The sequence below is a fragment of the Mesoplodon mirus genome (assembly GCF_964341445.2).
Source record: "Mesoplodon mirus genome assembly, chromosome: 7".
NCBI classification, from domain to species: domain Eukaryota; kingdom Metazoa; phylum Chordata; class Mammalia; order Artiodactyla; family Ziphiidae; genus Mesoplodon; species Mesoplodon mirus.
Window position 1 is genome coordinate 97152619 of NC_138983.1, and position 17570 is coordinate 97170188.

Below are 17570 nucleotides of genomic sequence, written 5' to 3' on the forward strand. Positions count from 1 at the left end.
GAAAAATGAGACCACGATCTAGCCCTTTCCTCTGAACGTTTCCTCTTGGAAGCCCTCCATCTGCCGGTGAGAAACTACACCCATCAATTGCTGTGGTGGGAACTGAGCAATGAAATCAGCCGCCAGTTCCCAAACAGGGGACAAAACATTCCCTGAGGACTGGCGAGACCAAACAGGTGAACCCCCAGAGCGAGGAGCACTTGGGGAGAAGCCAGGGGTGAGGAGGGGGTGACGGGGGGTACGGGAGCACAACCAAGGCGGGAGGACAAGCGCGATGCAGATGGGGAGCCAGCAAGTGCACCCTCCCAGGCCTGTTTCATTCCGTGGATTTCCCCACAGAGAGTCCACCTGTCACCTTCTGTCTCAAAATGCAGGTGTTCGCTTAGAATAAGAGAAATGTGAATTAAAATGACACAGGTACCATACTTCACCCCGTAGATCAGTGAAGATCCAATGGGGGGTCAGCACTGAAGGCTGGGGAATGAGTGGCAGACGGGCGTCCACTTCTGGCAGGACACCACATCTGGAAACCTCTGGTGGGAAATTTGGCCATGCCCATCAGAGTTACAGCTGTGTGTGTCCTTTGACAGAGCAGACATACCTGCACATCTGTGAAATGATGCAAATAATAGGACAATCCCAGCAGCCTTGTTTAATAATAATAAACAAGATTATGGTGTAGGCTCTGGTTCTTTCCTGAGAGGCAGCCCAGAACTGGCAGGGGCCAGGAAAAGGGACGAGAGTCATCCGGCTGGATAGGATCTGGTGTGTGTGTGTGAGATCAGTCTGGCTTCATGACACTCAGATCCCACGCGAGAAGGGCTGACACAGGCTGGAGAGATGGCTCCACCCATGAGAAAGGAGCCGGCTGGCAGGACACTGACCACCGAAGGTGGAGGTGCGGACACCAGCATTTCAGCCCCCTGTCATGTCTGTTCTTTCTTTTTCTCTTCCATCTCCACCCTCCCAGCTGCAGCCCTGCGCTGACTTGGGCTGTCCTAGAGCTCAGTCTTCTAGGGATCCTGGAACCTCCCTAGGGTGGGACTGGGGGAGTCCCTGGGGAGGGGGTAGGGTCAGTCAGCCCTTCATTGTTTAACCTTTGCTTCTCTTTTCCTCAAAACAAAGTTTATTGAAATAATACGCACACACACACATACACACACACACAAGCAGGAGCTCTGCTGATCAAGAAGGGCGAGGGAGGGAGCACTGATGGTGGGGTTCTCAAAGTGTGGTCCTGGAACCAACTCCAGGGGACTCCATTCCCCCGACCTGAACCTGGGGAGCATATAAATGTGAAGATTCCTGGGCCTTACCCCAAACCCACTGGGTCAGAATGCCTAGGAGTTCATGTTGAACAACCACTCTTAAACATACGGAAAATCCAACAACCACTGGCTTTGGTGTTTCTTCATTCTGGAAGAACTGAGTCCCTTTCTCAGCAGAGTTTAAATAACAGCCATATCCAACTCTAAAAAAATACAGTTTACAAGGCACATCAAATCATATAAATTATAACTTGCAAGGTTTAGCTGTGAAATGAGCAAGGCTGAGGCTTTTGATCCGTGTAAAATGGGAGAGGGGAGATTGTGAATAGAGCTCCTGATGGCTCGTCTGCACACAGCAGCCGGGATGTTCACTGGCAGGTCTCCCCCTTGTTTACAATCCTTCAAGCCTTCTTCCCACTGCTTTTCAGATAAAGATCAAAACCCTTATGGTGACATGAAGGAGGCCGACTTGTCCCTTAGACCTCCTCCTTCCCACTCTGACTTCTGGACGCCCTGGTTTTCTCTCAGTCCCTTGGGTTCACAATATGCTCTTCCACCCCAGGGCCTTTGCACATGCCATTCCCTTCTCCTTTTGTCTAGTTAAGTCCTCCTTGTCTCCCATATTCCTTTCCTTTCCAGCCCCAATGTTGGAATGGAATTAGCCACACTTTGTGGGATCATTTGACTTATTTCTCTCTCTCCTGGCAGCTTCCTGATGGCAGGGACCATGTCCAGTTCTGACATCGCTGTACCCCTAGACTTGGCTCGGTGCTGAGGCTCTGGGTAAATACTGTGCAATGAATGAGTGATAGCAACAGTTATCACTGTTGACTATAAACACTTCTCACTAGCCTGGCTATAAACAGGCTTCCTATTGCCTTAGGGAACCAAACTCCTTACAGGATATAGAAAAAAGTCTGGAGGGTAAAACCCTGCAAATATCAATATTGATTTTTCCCTGAGCCAAATGATTACAAGTGACTTTTATTTTCTTCCTTATATTTTCCTTTCTCCCAATTTTTAAAAACAAGAAGCATGTAACTACCTTCCATTATCGGAAAAAATAAACGATGTTGAAATACTACGATACCAATAGTCAAAACAACATGTCAGCCTTGCTGATGAGTAGAAATCTTTAGAAGCATGACTGCCTATTCTTTAGGATTGATCCAGGCAAATAAAACAAACAATCATTTTTTATTTGCTAGATGTAACCTCTGGGTAATTGCAAGGATGACTTTTTACTAATATAAATCCCTGAATTTTTTTCTTTTTTTGCGGTACGCGGGCCTCTCCCGTTGCGGATCTCAGGCTCTGGACGCGCAGGCTCAGTGGCCATGGCTCACGGGCCCAGCCGCTCCACGACATGTGGGATCTTCCTGGACCGGGGCACGAATCCGTATTCCCTGCATCAGCAGGCGGACTCTCAACCACTGTGCCACCAGGGAAGCCCAGTGACGTATTTCTTAAGCTAAGTCCGAGGAGCAGTAAGCAGTCAATTATTTCTATACAATGAATGCAACTCAATTTCTGTCTAGTTAATAACTGTCCTCATTGGTTCCCTTTTCCAAATGGCTTATTAATGTCAGTGGATCCTCATCTCAACCCTGTGCACCTCTGAGGATTCTTCTCAGTCTCTGTTTTAGGAGACCATAATAATGATCATTGTGACATTCACTGAGCACCACATGCCAGGCTCTTTATATGCATTTCTCACTTAATCCTCAGAATAACCCTGTGAGGTAAGAGGTTTACAGACAGGGAAAAGGAGCTCAGAGTGATTAAGTAATTTGGTTGAAGTCACTCAGCCACAAAGTAGCCTAATGAGATTCAAACCCAGCTCTGTCTATCTCCAAAGCCTGTGCTTTTAAAAATTACTACAGTTTTCTAATGTCATAGTCAGGTTCAAAACAGAGATCTCTGTCTCTACTTTAGCCAGACAGGAAATAAAACTACCCCAAATCTATGCCTTGTTAGGATAAAGAAGAAACTACAGTTCTTCTTTTTCCTCCCACTTTGCACACTGCACAGATGTTCTGTGTCCTTGAAGGGAGACCATATCATGGAGGAGAATCTCACGGGGAGGTTCATGGAGTTATCTTTAAATCTGTTGCGTTTACAATAAACATTCTCAGAAAACTAGGAATAAAGGGGGAAATTTCTCACTTCCTAAGAACATGTATAAATACCCTACAGCTAACCTCGTACTTAATGGTGAAAGACTGACTGCTTTCCCCTAAGGTCAGGAACAAGCGAATATAAGGATTTATACACTGCTCTTGTTCAGCAGAGTCCTGGAAGTCTTAACCAGGGAAAGAAAGCAAGGAAAAGAAGATTCAAGGCATTCACATCTCCTTTTCTGAAAGGAGAAATAAAATTGTTCTTATTTGCAGATGACATGATTGTTTATGTATAAAATCCCAAGAAATCTACAAAAGCCCTTATATAAGAAAGTGCAGTTAAGGTTGAAAGTTACCAAGAAGCATACAAAAATCAACTGTATTTCTATATACTGTCAATTAACATGTGGACACCAAAATTAAAAATGTAATACCATTTACAGTCACTCAAAAAAAAAAAAGAGAGACATACTTAAGTGTAAATCTAACAAAACATGTACAGGACTTGTATGCTGAAAACTACAAAACACTCATGATAGACACTGAATAAATGGAGAAATATACCATGTTCATGAATTGGAAGACAATGTAGGAGTATATCAATTATTCTCACATTGATATATACGATTAAACACAATTCCAATCAAAATTACAGCATGATATTTTGTATATACAGACAGGCTTACACTAAAATGTAAACGGAAAGGCAAAGGAACTAGAATTAAAAATTAAAAATTTTTTTTCTTTAAAAAAATTTTTTAAAGAAAAGTGGGAGGAATCACTCTACCTGATTTAAGACTTACATAGCGACAGTAATCAAGGCTATCTCATAATGGTAGATCCATTATGACAAGTAGATCCATGAAACATAATAGGGAACTAAGAAGTAGCCCCCATAGAAAGTATGGCCAGATTATTTTTGACAAACTTGCAAAAGCAATTCAATGGAGAAAGGATAGTCTGTTCAACAAATGGTTCTGGAACAACTAAATATCCACATGCAAGAAAAATGAACTTTGACCTAAATCTCACATCATAAACGACAGTGAACCCAAAATGGTTCATAGATTTAAACATAAAACTATAAAACACTTAGAAGAAAGCATAAGAGAAAATCCTCAGGGTCAGGGACCTGGTGGCATGTTCTTAGACATGACGCTAAAAGCATGATCTATAAAAGAAAAAAATAACTACCTGGACTTCATCAAAAGTTAAAGCTTTTGCTCTGTGAAATATTCTGCTAAGAGAATGAAAAGACAAGCTACGGATGGGAGAAAATATTTGCAAACCATCTATCTGACAAGGGACTCATATCTAAAATACATAATGAATTCTCAAAACTCAATGGTAAAAAACCAAACAATTTGATTAGAAATACTTAAAAGATAAGAAGAGATATTTCACTGAAGAGGATATGCAGAAGGCAAACACGTACATGAAAAGACATTTAACATCACTATCGATTTGGGAAATGCAAGTTAAGACTATGATGAGATACCACTACACACTTACTAAAACAGCTAAAATGAAAAACAGTGTTTAGGCTAATTGCTGGTGAGGATGTATCTCACACATTGCTGGTGGAAATGAAAAATGGTACAGCCACGCTGGATAAGCCTGGCAGTTTCTTTACAAACCAAATATATATTAACATATATGTTAATCCATGCAATCATACTCCTGAGCATTTATCACAGAGAAATAAAAACTTATGTTCACACAAAAACCTGTACACAAATGTTTATAGTACATTTATTTGTAATAGCCCCAAATGGAATCAAAATGTCCTTCAAAAAGTGAATGGTTAAACATAGGTGATACGTCCATACCGTGGACTATAACTCAGCAATAAAAGAACAAGCTAATAACCTAAATGGATGTCAGGGGTATAACACTGAGTAAAAAAAAAAAAAAAATTCAATCACAAAGGTCATAGATAAATGATGAAAATTATAGAGACGGAGAACACATTAGTGGTTTTCGGAGCGTGGGGACGATGGTGGGAGGAGGAATTGTGACTATAAAAGGAGCATCACAAGGGACATCTCTGATAATGGAATACTCCTATATCCTGAGGGCCACACCCAAATCCACACGTGGTAAAATGGCACAGGACTCCACACATGCTTCGTGCCATTCTCTCTACTATTTGTGCATCTATAATTATTTCAAAATAAAGTTTAAAAAAATCTGTTGAGGGAAGTCTGAGAGAGGTCTGCCTTTCACAGTCCTAAAGGGATTCCATTGCATTTCTCTTTCTGCTTCAATATTTTAATCCCTTTCAAAATTTTAAAAGGCTCAAAGCCACTGTTTTTATAATTCCTTACTTACAATTTCTTCCAACTTCCTTGGCTGTCAATGAGCTGGGACTGTGGACCAAGCCACAGCTAATTCAGAGAATGGAATGAAATGAAGTGAGAGAGCGCTGAGGCCACGCCCAGGACTTACCCTAATTTACTACTTGGAGGTACGGGGACGGGGGAGGGCTCTGAGGGGCCCAGAGTCTCCAGAAGCTCTGGAAAGGGCGAGAGGCCATGGCTCAAGCTGGGCACTTCAGGTGGCCGTGGCTGCCAGATGCAGAGCAGGTGAAGGTCAAGCATCAGCTCTACGCCCACCTTCCAAACCGCGCCATCAGGGTGGGACACTGCACACACAGTCAGCAAAGGACACAGGGCCCATCGCACTTTGCACTGTGCTCATTCTCACCACATGTGCCAGGGCGACCCAGCACATGCCGGGATTGGTTATTGGTGGCACACCGAGGAAGGCTGGGACTGTTAGCCAGAGGCTGTGCTTTACAAGAGACTGGAGTCCACAGAACAGCCAGGACTTTTGGTGGTGTGAGGGGTAGGGAGGGTCGGGGACTGGCTAGGAAGAGGTCTTACCTCTAAAACAAGGTCTGAATTTTCATGCCTTCCAATCGTAGTGCTTTTATTCAGGACAAAATAGCCTTCTGCACTCTTTAGATAGGCTTTCATATTCTCTGCTTTCCCTATAAAAAGTTTTCAGAAAAGAATTTTGTTAGAAAAATACAGTCCTCTAATTATTCCATGTCGTATTTAGAATGAATGGAATACACCATAATGTCCACAGGAGAAGGTAGCAGAGGTAGGAGTGGATAGCTGAATTTAACAATGATCACAATGATAATTCCGCACATTTTTAAGACTGTCCTTTTAACAGTGATAGCCGGCATAGATGAGCTTGCTTCTGATCACAAGAGGACATCCTTTATGTAACTCAGAGCACAAACAAGCAATAGCAAAAAAAAAAAACCCAAACAAATCTGAATTCCACTGATAACCGCTCTCCACCTCCCATTAAGCTTAGTTTGGGGTTAGTTATCTGACAGAATCAAGTACTCAGTGTTACTAACCCACCACTTACTAGCTCTGTGACTCTGGGTGAGTTACTTATTCTCTCTCTATGCTTCTGTTTCCTCATATGTAAAATGGGGCTAATAATACTCTGTATCCCAAAGAGTTTTGTGAGGATTAAATGTGAAGCATCTAGAATGGTGATTGCTACACTAAACACCCATTTGTCCTACTGTGATTGTGACTGTTATTAATCTTGGGCTTCTGAACTTTGACTCAAGAAACCCCAACTTCTACAGAGCTTATTAAAGTGTGGAAGAGTCAGTCATCAAGGAAATGGGCATTAGAAGATACTTTCTTTTTAAGTCACCGCATTCCTTCATATATTTAGGTTGAAAAAAAAATGATTTCCAAAGACAAAATATCAAGATTATAGCTTGGCTGTATGGTCAAGACTCTGTACGTATCTTTTCCTGGCATTTTATTAGGAAAATGTCAAACACACAGAAAAGTTGAAAGAAGTGGATGGTGAACTTCTATAGAACCACCACCCAGATTCTACAATCAACATTTTGCTCTATTTGCTTTATCACATATCTACCCATCTATACATTTTATATTTTAATGCATTTCAAAGTAAATCCTATACATGTTTTTAAATTTTATTTATTTATTTTTGGCTGTGTTGGGTCTTCGTTTCTGTGTGAGGCCTTTCTCTAGGTGTGGCAAGCAGGGGCCACTCTTCATCGCGGTGCGCGGGCCTCTCACTATCGTGGCCTCTCTTGTTGCGGAGCACAGGCTCCAGATGCGCAGGCTCAGTAGTTGTGGCTCGCAGGCCTAGTTGCTCCGCGGCATGTGGGATCTTTCCAGACCAGGGCTCGAACCTGTGTCCCCTGTATTAGCAGGCAGATTCTCAACCACTGCGCCACCAGGGAAGCCCTATACATGTTTTTGGAAACATAAAAACGTCAGTGACTACTTCAGCTGGTTCCAAGATGTGGATGATAATTCACATGATATTTGAATTCTGATCCATCTCAGTGCCATGTCAAAGAAAGTCTCTGTGTGGGGTCTTCGTTGCTGCATGCGAGCTTTCTCTAGTTGCGGCGAGCGGAGGCTACTCTTCCTCACAGTGCGCAGGCTTCTCATTGCGGTGGCTTCTCCTGTTGTGGAGCATGGGCTCCTGGTGTGCAGGCTTCAGTACTTGCAGCACGTGGGCTCAGTAGTTGCGGCACGCGGGCCCTAGTTGTGGATCGCGGGCTCTAGAGTGCAGGCCCAGTTGTGCTGCACTGGCTTAGTTGCTCCGAGGCATGTGGGATCTTCCTGGACCAGGGCTCGAACCCATGCCCCCTGCATTGGCAGGTGGATTCTTAACCGCTGAGCCACCAGGAAAGTCCCCAAAGTCTCTTTTCAACTGAAAGGTCACTGAAGTGTGAAGTTGTTAGACTGGATAAAAACAAAAATCATCTAGGTGTGACCGTAGAGGGTCTCCGGTCTGGCTCTGCTTTCCATCAACATCTCCATCATCATTCCGTCACTGAATCCCTACTAAGTGCCAGGCACTGGGCTATCCTTTTACACACATGGCCTCTTTTCATCCTCAGAACCACCCTGCGAGGCAGGTGTCAGTATTGTCCCGCTTTACAAATGAGGAAACTGAGACTCAGAGAAGTTAAGGTCACACAATAGTAAGTGTGTGACAACTCTGGGCCTTTGCATGTAACCAGTGTACAAACCTCCATTGCTGCTGCTGGGGCAAAGTAGGGGTGGGGGAATTGCAATGTCTGCTGACACTTGGGACATGTAATAAAAGAAAGTCCTTGAAACCAGCATTCTATCCTCTGAAAGGAAGACGAGACCCTACCTGGGGATAAGAGAAATAAAAATAAGCAGGATAGTTTATATTTGTAAACTTTGAGGCCTGTGGATGTCCCACAAATATTGATGCTTTCATATAATGAGAAATAAGTTTTATTAAGTTCGCTGTCATGTATACAGGGGAAAAGACATTTCCTCTTCCTAAAAAACCATGCTCTGCTGCCTTCAGTTATTAATCTTCAAATGCAGAGGACCATGTTATCACGCAACACATTCAGGTCTAATTAAGCTAAAATGTAAACTTCCAAGAAATGTCTCTTCTGCAGGAAAACCACAGGAAACGCCACTAATCGAAAACTTAAACTTGGATCATGCGCATATTTGTTTTTTAGCTCTCACCCCAGATGTCCCCAAGCCTGGGGTCTTCTCTCTGCTCAGACGTCCCCCCTTGGGGCAACCACCTGACTGACCACTCTGGCTAAAGGCACCCTCAGTCATGTTATTCCCCTGCTAGTTTTCCACTGCTGTGTTTCCTTCCTTGTACTTATCATTCTCTGACATGTTCTTGTTCCTTTCTTTAGTTATGCTTGCTGTTGGTTTCTCTTTCACTAAGATATATGTTCCTGGAAAACCAGAACTGTGTTCATTTTGTTCAGAAGCGATTCTTCATGGGTATGTTGTGTTTGTACCCATCTTCAGAGCAAAGGCATTGAAAGATTTTGTCCTGCACTCACTTTCTGAGGATGCTTGTATGGCAAACAGCCTGGGAGGATAGAGGTAATGTTTCTAATAAAGATAACGGCTCCTTCTGGGGCAAAAGTTGGGCAGGTTTGCTAGCAGCCCCTTTCAAAGATTGCAGTTTCCTGAGTTTGGAGTTCCTTACCTGGGACACAGACCCACTGTGCGCACAGCATCCACACTGGCTGCTCTGCACCACCCCGAGGGACTTTCAGGGCAACAGGAACCAATGTGCATATGCAGCTCTGCTGCCTGTTATGTCGGCTGTGCTGTGAGTAATCAAGTTCTTTGTTTCTGGCCCAGGAGTCTCTTGTCTTCTGCCAGGAACTATAAGCTGGGCAGGCTAACTTACTAACTTTCAAACAGGGTCAAATGTCAGACCCTTTGCAGTTCCTGCCAGTTCTGTGCATTACCCCTTCTCCAGGGCAGGGGGCGGCGGGGGGGGGGCAGAACCTGACACATAGTAGGTGCTTGGGAAACACTTGCTGAGTGAATGAAAATACAAAGGACACCTCAAAGCAAGTCAGTACAGCCAGCTGGCTAGGAAGCTTTGATAGTAACTACCTTTCATTTTTCCTGTCAGTATCTAGCTTAGATGACGCCTTGGAAAACCTAAATTCTATCTCTTTAGCTTTTGGATTGGACAATATTTCTCCACCTTCATTTTGCCCTGTGCATCACTTCCTTGCGTGAAAACACTGTCAAAGTAATTTGAATGTGTGGAGCTCTGTGAATTCGTTCTTACTCAGTGCCATGGAGCACCAGCCACAGGAAAGAGCAAAAGGGCTTCAGTCATCTGCGTTCCCCCGACCACTTTGGATGGCTCAGAATTGGGCTATAGGAGCAAACTTTCTTTTGAGGTTTACAGTGGCCTCAAAGTTCCTTAAAGAAGGGGAGTTCAGGTAAGGGGCGGGTGTGTGTGTGTGTGTGTCTCTGACCATTGGGTGGGTGTTGTCCATAAATCAGGGGAAACAGGGGTTCCTCTCTTAATCCCAGCTATACCCACAGGACATCCAAGAGCTGGTGCCCAGGAGAGGCTTAAAGCTCCCGTGCCGCCTCCCTTGGGGGGCGAGGTAGGGGCTGCACTTAGGAAGGAACGGCTGGTGTTGGGGCACCTTTTCTGGGGTGCTCCTGGCGACCCGAGCCTGGATCAGAGAGTTCGGACTCGGCTGGCGCCGGGTCCCCTGCCTATCCCAACACCCTTGACCTCGCAGGGCTGGCCTCCTCCGGCCCAGGTTTCCTCCCGCCGCCTCCTCGCGCGCCGCTCTCACCTGGCCTGAGGAAGAAGCCCACGCCTCGTCCTCTGCCAAGAAGCCCTGACCTCCGCCCTGCCGCCCTCCCGCGGAGTCTCCAGGCGACAGCCCGCAGCCCGTGCGCCCGCCCGGCCTTTGTACGAACGTCGCCACGGCAACGCCATTCTGACGGCCGAGCTGGGGAGGGGCGTGGCGTGCGCGGCGCCCGAGGATGAGGGGGAGGTGCGCTGGCAGCACCCGGCCAATTACAGCCCGCTGCAGCGCTGCGAGCCCTCCCCGACCTGCCCCCTAGAGGTCCCCAGCCCCGTTTCCAGGATGGGGAAACAGGCTCAGTGTTCACAGAAGTAGCTCCAAGTCTTACAGCGGGGAAGGAGCAGACTCGAGAATCCTTCCTACTGACCTTAGCTCTAGGCTCGGTGCGTTGAGGAGGGGGTGGTCAGGCGTGGGAGGGTAATGGAGCTGAACCACGAGAAGCCTGGAGGTTGGTCCCCCCCGTCCCACCCGAATCTCTAGTTCTCTCTGTTGTGGAGGAGAAAACAGAGTAAGCTGGGGGACCATCACTTCTGGGGATGGGGGTGGAGATGGGAGATGGGTGCGGTGGAGGGAACGCTTCTGAAAGAATGGAAGATTCTCCCACGTGCTAGGGAAGGGGTATTTACAAGCCCACAGCCTTACTGTTCCTGTCCTTCCCTGTCAAAACTCGCGTTTATTCATTCATGTGTTCTTTACTTCTACAAACATCACCTGAGTCCCTACAAGGTCAGACGGTGGCCCCAGTGTTGACCTGGATCAGATCCTTAAGAAATCCCCCCGCACCCCCCATGGGCACGGGGCTGGGGGGATGGAGCGTGTGGAGAAGACATGCAAATGCCAACTATCTCCCCTCACCCCATGTCACCTCTTTTCAGATCAGCCCCTTCTGTCTGGGAGCAGAACAGACCTGCTGACTACCTACAGAATGCCTCATTTCCCTGCCAGGAAATGACTGACAAGGTGCCCCAAGACAAACTCAAAATATTCATCTGAGAAAGATGAAAGATGGCAGACTCCACTCTAGTCAATTAGAAGAAGATATAAGAGAGAAAAATCATGGAAATCGATATGGGATGGAATATATGGTAAAGATGCTCCCACATGCCTAGAGGCTCTTAGAAATGCACATTCCCTGGCACAGACCTCAGAGATTCTGATTAAGCAGCTCTGGAGCATGGTCCAGGAATGAATTTGTTGCATTCTTGCAAATTCCTTGTGCATTTGTTAAAAGCTTGGCAAAACCTCAGGACTTATTCAACCCTGCAGTTGAATGGCAGAGCCCTCCCAGAACTTTTCCCTAGAAATCTCTTCCAGGCCCTCAGTCAGCCTGGAAGTTTCTGCCATTCGACCAGAAAGACCTTAGGAATGTATGAGGAGTGACCACAGAGGCCGGGGCCCTGAGTGGTAACTTCAGAGGAACAGAGAGGGTCAGGCTCAACTCTCCAGGCACATTTCTGCCTCAGGGCCTTTGCAGTTACTGTTTCTTCTCCCTACCAGGCACTTCCCCCAGGGATCTCCTTCAGCTCCTTTAGATTTTTACTCAAGTATCACCCTATTTAAAAGGGTCTTGGAATTCCCTGGCGATCCAGTGTTTAGGACTCAGTGCTTTCACTGCCCGGTTCGATCCCTGGTCGATCCTGCAAGCCCCATGATGCCACCCAAAAAAACAAAACAAAACAAAAAACACCCCCCCAAAAACATGAATAACAAAACAAACACCTCACTCTATTGCTCTTCCCTTCATCTTACCACTCCTCTAACATGCTATTTATTTAGTTTTCTTCTCTTATTTGTTGTCAGTCTCCCCACTCCCAACTCCCCCCTGCCCCCAACTTAAGCTCCATGAGGGCAGGGATTTTTTTCTCTTTTGTTCACTGCTGTATCACCAGTACCTAGAACAGTGCCTGAATGAACGAATGAGTGAATGAACAGGGGCAGCCCTTGCCACCTGCCCACAGCCTTGCCTCCTACTCTTGAGCTGCTGAGCTGAACTGTCCTTACCCCAGGACCTAGGCTTCTGTAGCCTTGGCCCTCCCCAGCCCCACCCCCATCTCCATGCTTGTCTTCAGTCTCATCAACATGAGCACAGAACAGCAACCCTGCTCACTGCCAGCCAGACCCTATGGAGCCCATTCAGGCCAGCCTGGAGCCGGAGCCGCTCATGGCCCCCTGATAGGCTTGGGAGAGCATATGTTGCCATTAGTCCATCTCTCGATGAGGAAATACTAAACGCAGAACAAAGCTGACATTCAGGCTCACTGGAGCAGAAATTGCCAAATCTTGATTGGATCCTGCCGCTCCCCACAGGATGCCACAGTCATCTCAAAGGGTGTGTGAAAGTCTAAAAACCCAGTTCCATGTCATCCACTTAAATTTCAAAAACAGAAACTAAAATACCCCAATAACTCATGGCTTTATCATAGCATGTCCTGGGCTGAGTGAGAGTTGTACTTTGCAATGATAGGGTGATCAAAATACTGCACCTGGGGAATTCCCTGGCGGTCCACTGGTTCGGACTTGGTGCTTTCACTGCCATGGCCCGGGTTCAATCCCTGGTGGGGAAATTAAGATCCCGCAAGCCACACGGCATGGCCAAAAAAAAAAAAAAGAGGTTTCTAGCTTATATGGGCTCCTTGGTGATGCCTGTAATCAATCAATCTTATTGAGCTCTGGGTGGCTACCAAGGCTGTACTGTATCTCAATCAACATCAGGATGCTGGTGTCTGAAAGGCCTGGGTCCATGTCCCAGCTTTGTCATTCCCAGCTGTCCTCCTAATACTGGAGCGAGTGATGTTAACTCCGGGCTTTCCACCCGCAGGGCACTGTCCCAGTCCTTCCTGTGGATCATCTCATTTAATCCTCACCATAACCTGGGGCAGTAGGTGTGTATGAAACACCTGGAACAGGGAGCTCTGCAGAGAAATGCTCAAAAATGTCGTGATGGGTATTATTTCTATCACATCACTCCCACTTGAACAGGAAAATAAGGCTCAAGAGACATGGAGGTATGTGACCAAGGTGACACAGCCAGAAAAGGATTTGAATCTAGATGACTGTGATGGGAAGGTATTTTCCCCGGGGACCACAGGTGACAGGTGTCACAGCCACGAGACACCCATGCTCACCACCTGCTTTCCCTCAGCCCTGAACAATCTGGGCTTCTGGCTGTCCTGAAGTTTGGGCAGTGCCTGCAGCAAGAGGGGGAGGGAGCTGAGGCCAAGAGGGCGTAGCTGGAGCTTGCCAGGGACCTCTCCTGCCACCCACTGGGCTTCTTTCCTGCAGGACCTCTGCCCCATAAAATCTCATTGGGCCACAGTTACCTTCCCTGGGCTGTCCTTGACTGGGAGAGCCCATCCACTGTGCCCCCTCCCGAGATCTGCTTGTTGTCCCCTGCATTCCAACAAGAAATGAATGCTGGCCTCCTGCCTGGAAGAGGTAGGGAGCTTGCCCAGCCTTTAAGGGGTAAGAGAGAGCCAGGGAAAGAGCTGGAACAGGAGAAAGGGAGTGTAAAAGAGAGAGAGAGCTCTCGAAGATCAGGAAGTAGCTAAGCTGTTGAGTAGGTGTCAGATGGGAGAGCAAAGGGCCATTGGAGGCTCCACAGTCCATTCATAACCTGACACTATGGGCTAAGGAAATGCAGGTTTTTATACACACACACACACACAGGTTCACAAAAATAAATTCAAACCACAAAATCACAGCTGGTCACTGAGGCCTTCTGCAGCCATGCTCACCCCCTTCCCCTGTCAGAAAATGAGAAATCACCCAGGTGTTTTCTCAGATAGAGACAAGGCTGGTTGGGACATTCATCTCTTGCAAATCAGAGCTTTGCCGGGGGCTTCCCTGGTGGCGCAGTGGTTGAGAATCTGCCTGCCAATGCAGGGGACGTGGGTTCGAGCCCTTGTCCGGGAGGATCCCACATGCCGCGGAGCATCTAGGCCCGTGAGCCACAACTACTGAGCCTGCGCGTCTGGAGCTTGTGCTCTGCAACAAGAGAGGCCGCGATAGTGAGAGGCCTGTGCACCGTGATGAAGAGTGACCCCCGCTTGCCACAACTGGAGAAAGCCCTCGCACAGAAACGAAGACCCAACACAGCCAAAAATAAATTAATTAATTAATTTTAAAAAATTAAAACAAAAACAAAAAACTACTCTCTCAAAAAAAAAACAACAACACAGAAAAAAAGCTTTGCCAGGGAGGTCAGTCTGTATGTTCTGTTTGAAAACTGCAGATGAAGGGTGCTGATCCCACCTCTGATCGGCCTGGTTTCGTTTGTTTGTTTGTTTTATTCTGTCTGTACCTCACTTCTCTCACCTGTAAAATGGAGGTAATAACAGCATTGACTGTAAAGACCAAATGGGTTAATATGTGTGAAGTAGTAAACTGTGCCCGGTACCACACACTCCTTCTGTGAATGTCCGCGTTGCTGTCTGTCTCTTTGCTTGTTTTTGTTGTTTTCTTGATGATGTGGGAGGACAGCACCATCTCAACCCGATCACGGCCATCCTGGGGAGAACTTTGATTTGCATCGTCTCAGTCCCAACCCAGAGCAAACTTGACCTCAGAACACTCGCATATCATCTTGCTTGTTGCCCAGGGACCTTTCTGGGTGTGGGTGTCAGAGGCAGGCTGAGCTCCCCTGATCGCTGCTAGAGGGATTCTGAGAATCCAGCTGGTCTCTGTGGGGTGGCACCTGCAGGACAACTCCATAAATTCGACTTGCAGGCATCCAGGCAAATCAACCTCCACTACTTCTTTTTTTGAGATTAACAATGAACCATTATGAATGAGGTGAACCAAACTAGCTAATATTTATTGAGGCTTGTTAGGTACCAGCCACTATGCCATGCACTGTTTTATTTAATTCTTAGCCCAACCCATTTTACAGAGGCGGGCTCAAAAAAGTCAAGTAACTTGCCCAGTTACAAATCTTGTAAGTGATAGGTCCAAGATTCGAACCCTAGCTGTTGGACTCCAGCATATTTTCGTTTTTGTAAAGTTTTGTTTTCAAAACATAATCTACATCTCGAAAAGAGCACAACTGATAAGTGTACGCTTGAAGAATTTTCACAAAGTGTATGCACCCACCCTAACCAGAACCCAGAACAAGAAGCAGAACATTACCACCCGCCCCCACCCCTCCGAGAAGACTCCCTGTGCTCACTTCTGGTTAGCCCCTCCCGCTTGTCTGACTTCCAATCATAGATTAGTTCTGCTTGTTTTTGAACTTCATGGAAATGGAATCTTACAGATTCCATTTGCTGCCTGGTTTCTTTCACTCAACTATGTGAGGTTCGACCATGTTGTCTGATGTAGCTGTGGTTCATTCATTCTCACTGCTGCATTGCTTTACACTCTGTTATCTATTCCTGCAGAACAAATTATGGCAAACTTAACGGATCCAAAAAACACACACTTATGTCACAGTTTGTGTGGGTCAGGAATCCGGGCACTGCTTAGCTGGGTTCTCTGCTCAAGGTCTCTCCCAGGCTGCAATGAGGGAGGTGGCCAGGGCTGGGGTCTCATCTGAGGCTCAGCTGGGGAAGGACCCTCTTTCCAGTTCATGTGGTGGTTGGCAGGATACAGTTTCCTGAGGGTTGTTAGTTAGTCTGAGGGCCTCACCTCCTTGCTGGCTGTTAGCCAGAGATCCTGCACTGTTTCTTGCCATGTGGGCCTCTCCATAAGGTGGCTTGCTTCATCAAAGCCAGTGAGAGTCCTTAGAGAGAGTCTCCAGGCAAGATGGAAGTTACAATCTTCTGTAACATAATCACAGAAATGACATGCCCATCACCTTTGCAGCATCTACTGATTAGAAATAAGGTACAGTCCTGCCTACTCGCAAGGGGAGGGGACACAGAGGTGTGAACACCAGGGATAATTGGGGGCCGTTGTGTATGCCTTTTGGTCTGCACATGTGCACATATCTCTTGGGTATATATCTAGGAGTAGAATTTCTGGGTCCCACATACGTCCCGCTTTACGAGATTCTGCCAAACATTTTTCCAAAGTGCAGGTAACCTCTACACTCCCTCAGCAGGCTATGAGCTTCCCAGTTAGAGCACATGCTTTCAATACACTCCTCCCCTCTCTCCTTACAGAAGGGGTGTTTGAGCTGGGGCTCTTCGGGACGACAGGTCCTAATTCTGGGCCCATGTCAGAATCACTGAATTCCCGGGCCGCTTCGCCAGACATTCTGATCATTTGAGGGCTCAGATACAAACTGGAAGGTCCACTCCATAAGGCGAGGATCCCTGTACCCTTGGTGCCCGGAGCAGTACCTGGCAGCAGTACCTGGCAGGTACCAGGGAGCTGGCACTCAATAAATGTTTTTTTGATTAAGTGAATGAGTTTAGGAACTATTGTTCAAGAGATGGGCCCCAGGGCGGGTATAAGCTGCTTAAACGGGAAGGAAACTTTGTTGTGACTGAGGCTGTGTTCATTTTTCTGGGAAGAGGGCTCAGGACCTCAACCAGGTATGTCCCCAACAAAGGTTAAAGGCCGCTGTGATTGGATACTGTCCGGCTTAGGTATTTTATCACATGAAGAAAGAATTGGTCCCGGGGTAGGTGGCATGGGAACTGTGGACAAGGTCCCATGGTCCTTAGAAGTAAAAAGCGAGACAGTGCTTGCCTGGGGTGGCTCATAAACTGAGACCTTGCTTGTTTTGACCTTTGACCCATGGTAACTCTTTTGGTACATCTAGCCACTGCCTGGCCTCTTGGGACCCTCCCTGTGTCTGTCTGTTGAACAGAAAATTCCAGAAGGCCTCGGTGCCCTGAGTTTCCATCAGGGGCAAGCCAACATGAGCCCTAGCTTTTGAAAAACCGCTTTCAATCCATAGAAAGCCTCCCAGTTTATCTGGTTTGAGATGACCTCATCCTTTGTCACCTTCTCTCTTGTTTTCTGGAGGTTGCTCAGCGTCTTGCTGCTCTCTGCATTCTTTTCTCACGTGAACAGTGCACCTATTTTGGGCATTTTGTCGTTGTTGTTTTGGGTCATTCCCATCACACATTTTTTGTATTC

General features: G+C 46.6%; 3 protein-coding genes and 1 pseudogene across 4 annotated transcripts in view; all 4 read right to left on the reverse strand.

Annotated features, from left to right (window-relative positions):
* LOC309808079 (forkhead-associated domain-containing protein 1-like) overlaps positions 1–6366 on the reverse strand; it is a gene marked incomplete at both ends in the record, with an annotated part of 92131 nt that extends 85765 nt beyond the window's left edge. Inside the window, one exon of the mRNA XM_082628086.1 lies at positions 6274–6366. Coding sequence (XP_082484212.1) covers positions 6274–6366 — 93 coding nt within the window. The remainder of the gene's footprint in view (positions 1–6273) is intronic.
* Positions 1–17570, reverse strand: part of LOC309808894 (centrosomal protein of 78 kDa-like) — a 981446-nt pseudogene that overhangs the window by 661328 nt on the left and 302548 nt on the right. The window lies entirely within an intron of this gene.
* The window catches only part of LOC309807680 (interferon regulatory factor 6-like), a 445413-nt gene that overhangs the window by 268202 nt on the left and 159641 nt on the right, over positions 1–17570 (reverse strand). The gene's annotated exons all lie outside the window — the stretch shown is intronic.
* Positions 1–17570, reverse strand: part of LOC309808078 (forkhead-associated domain-containing protein 1-like) — a gene marked incomplete at both ends in the record, with an annotated part of 196499 nt that overhangs the window by 93958 nt on the left and 84971 nt on the right. The window lies entirely within an intron of this gene.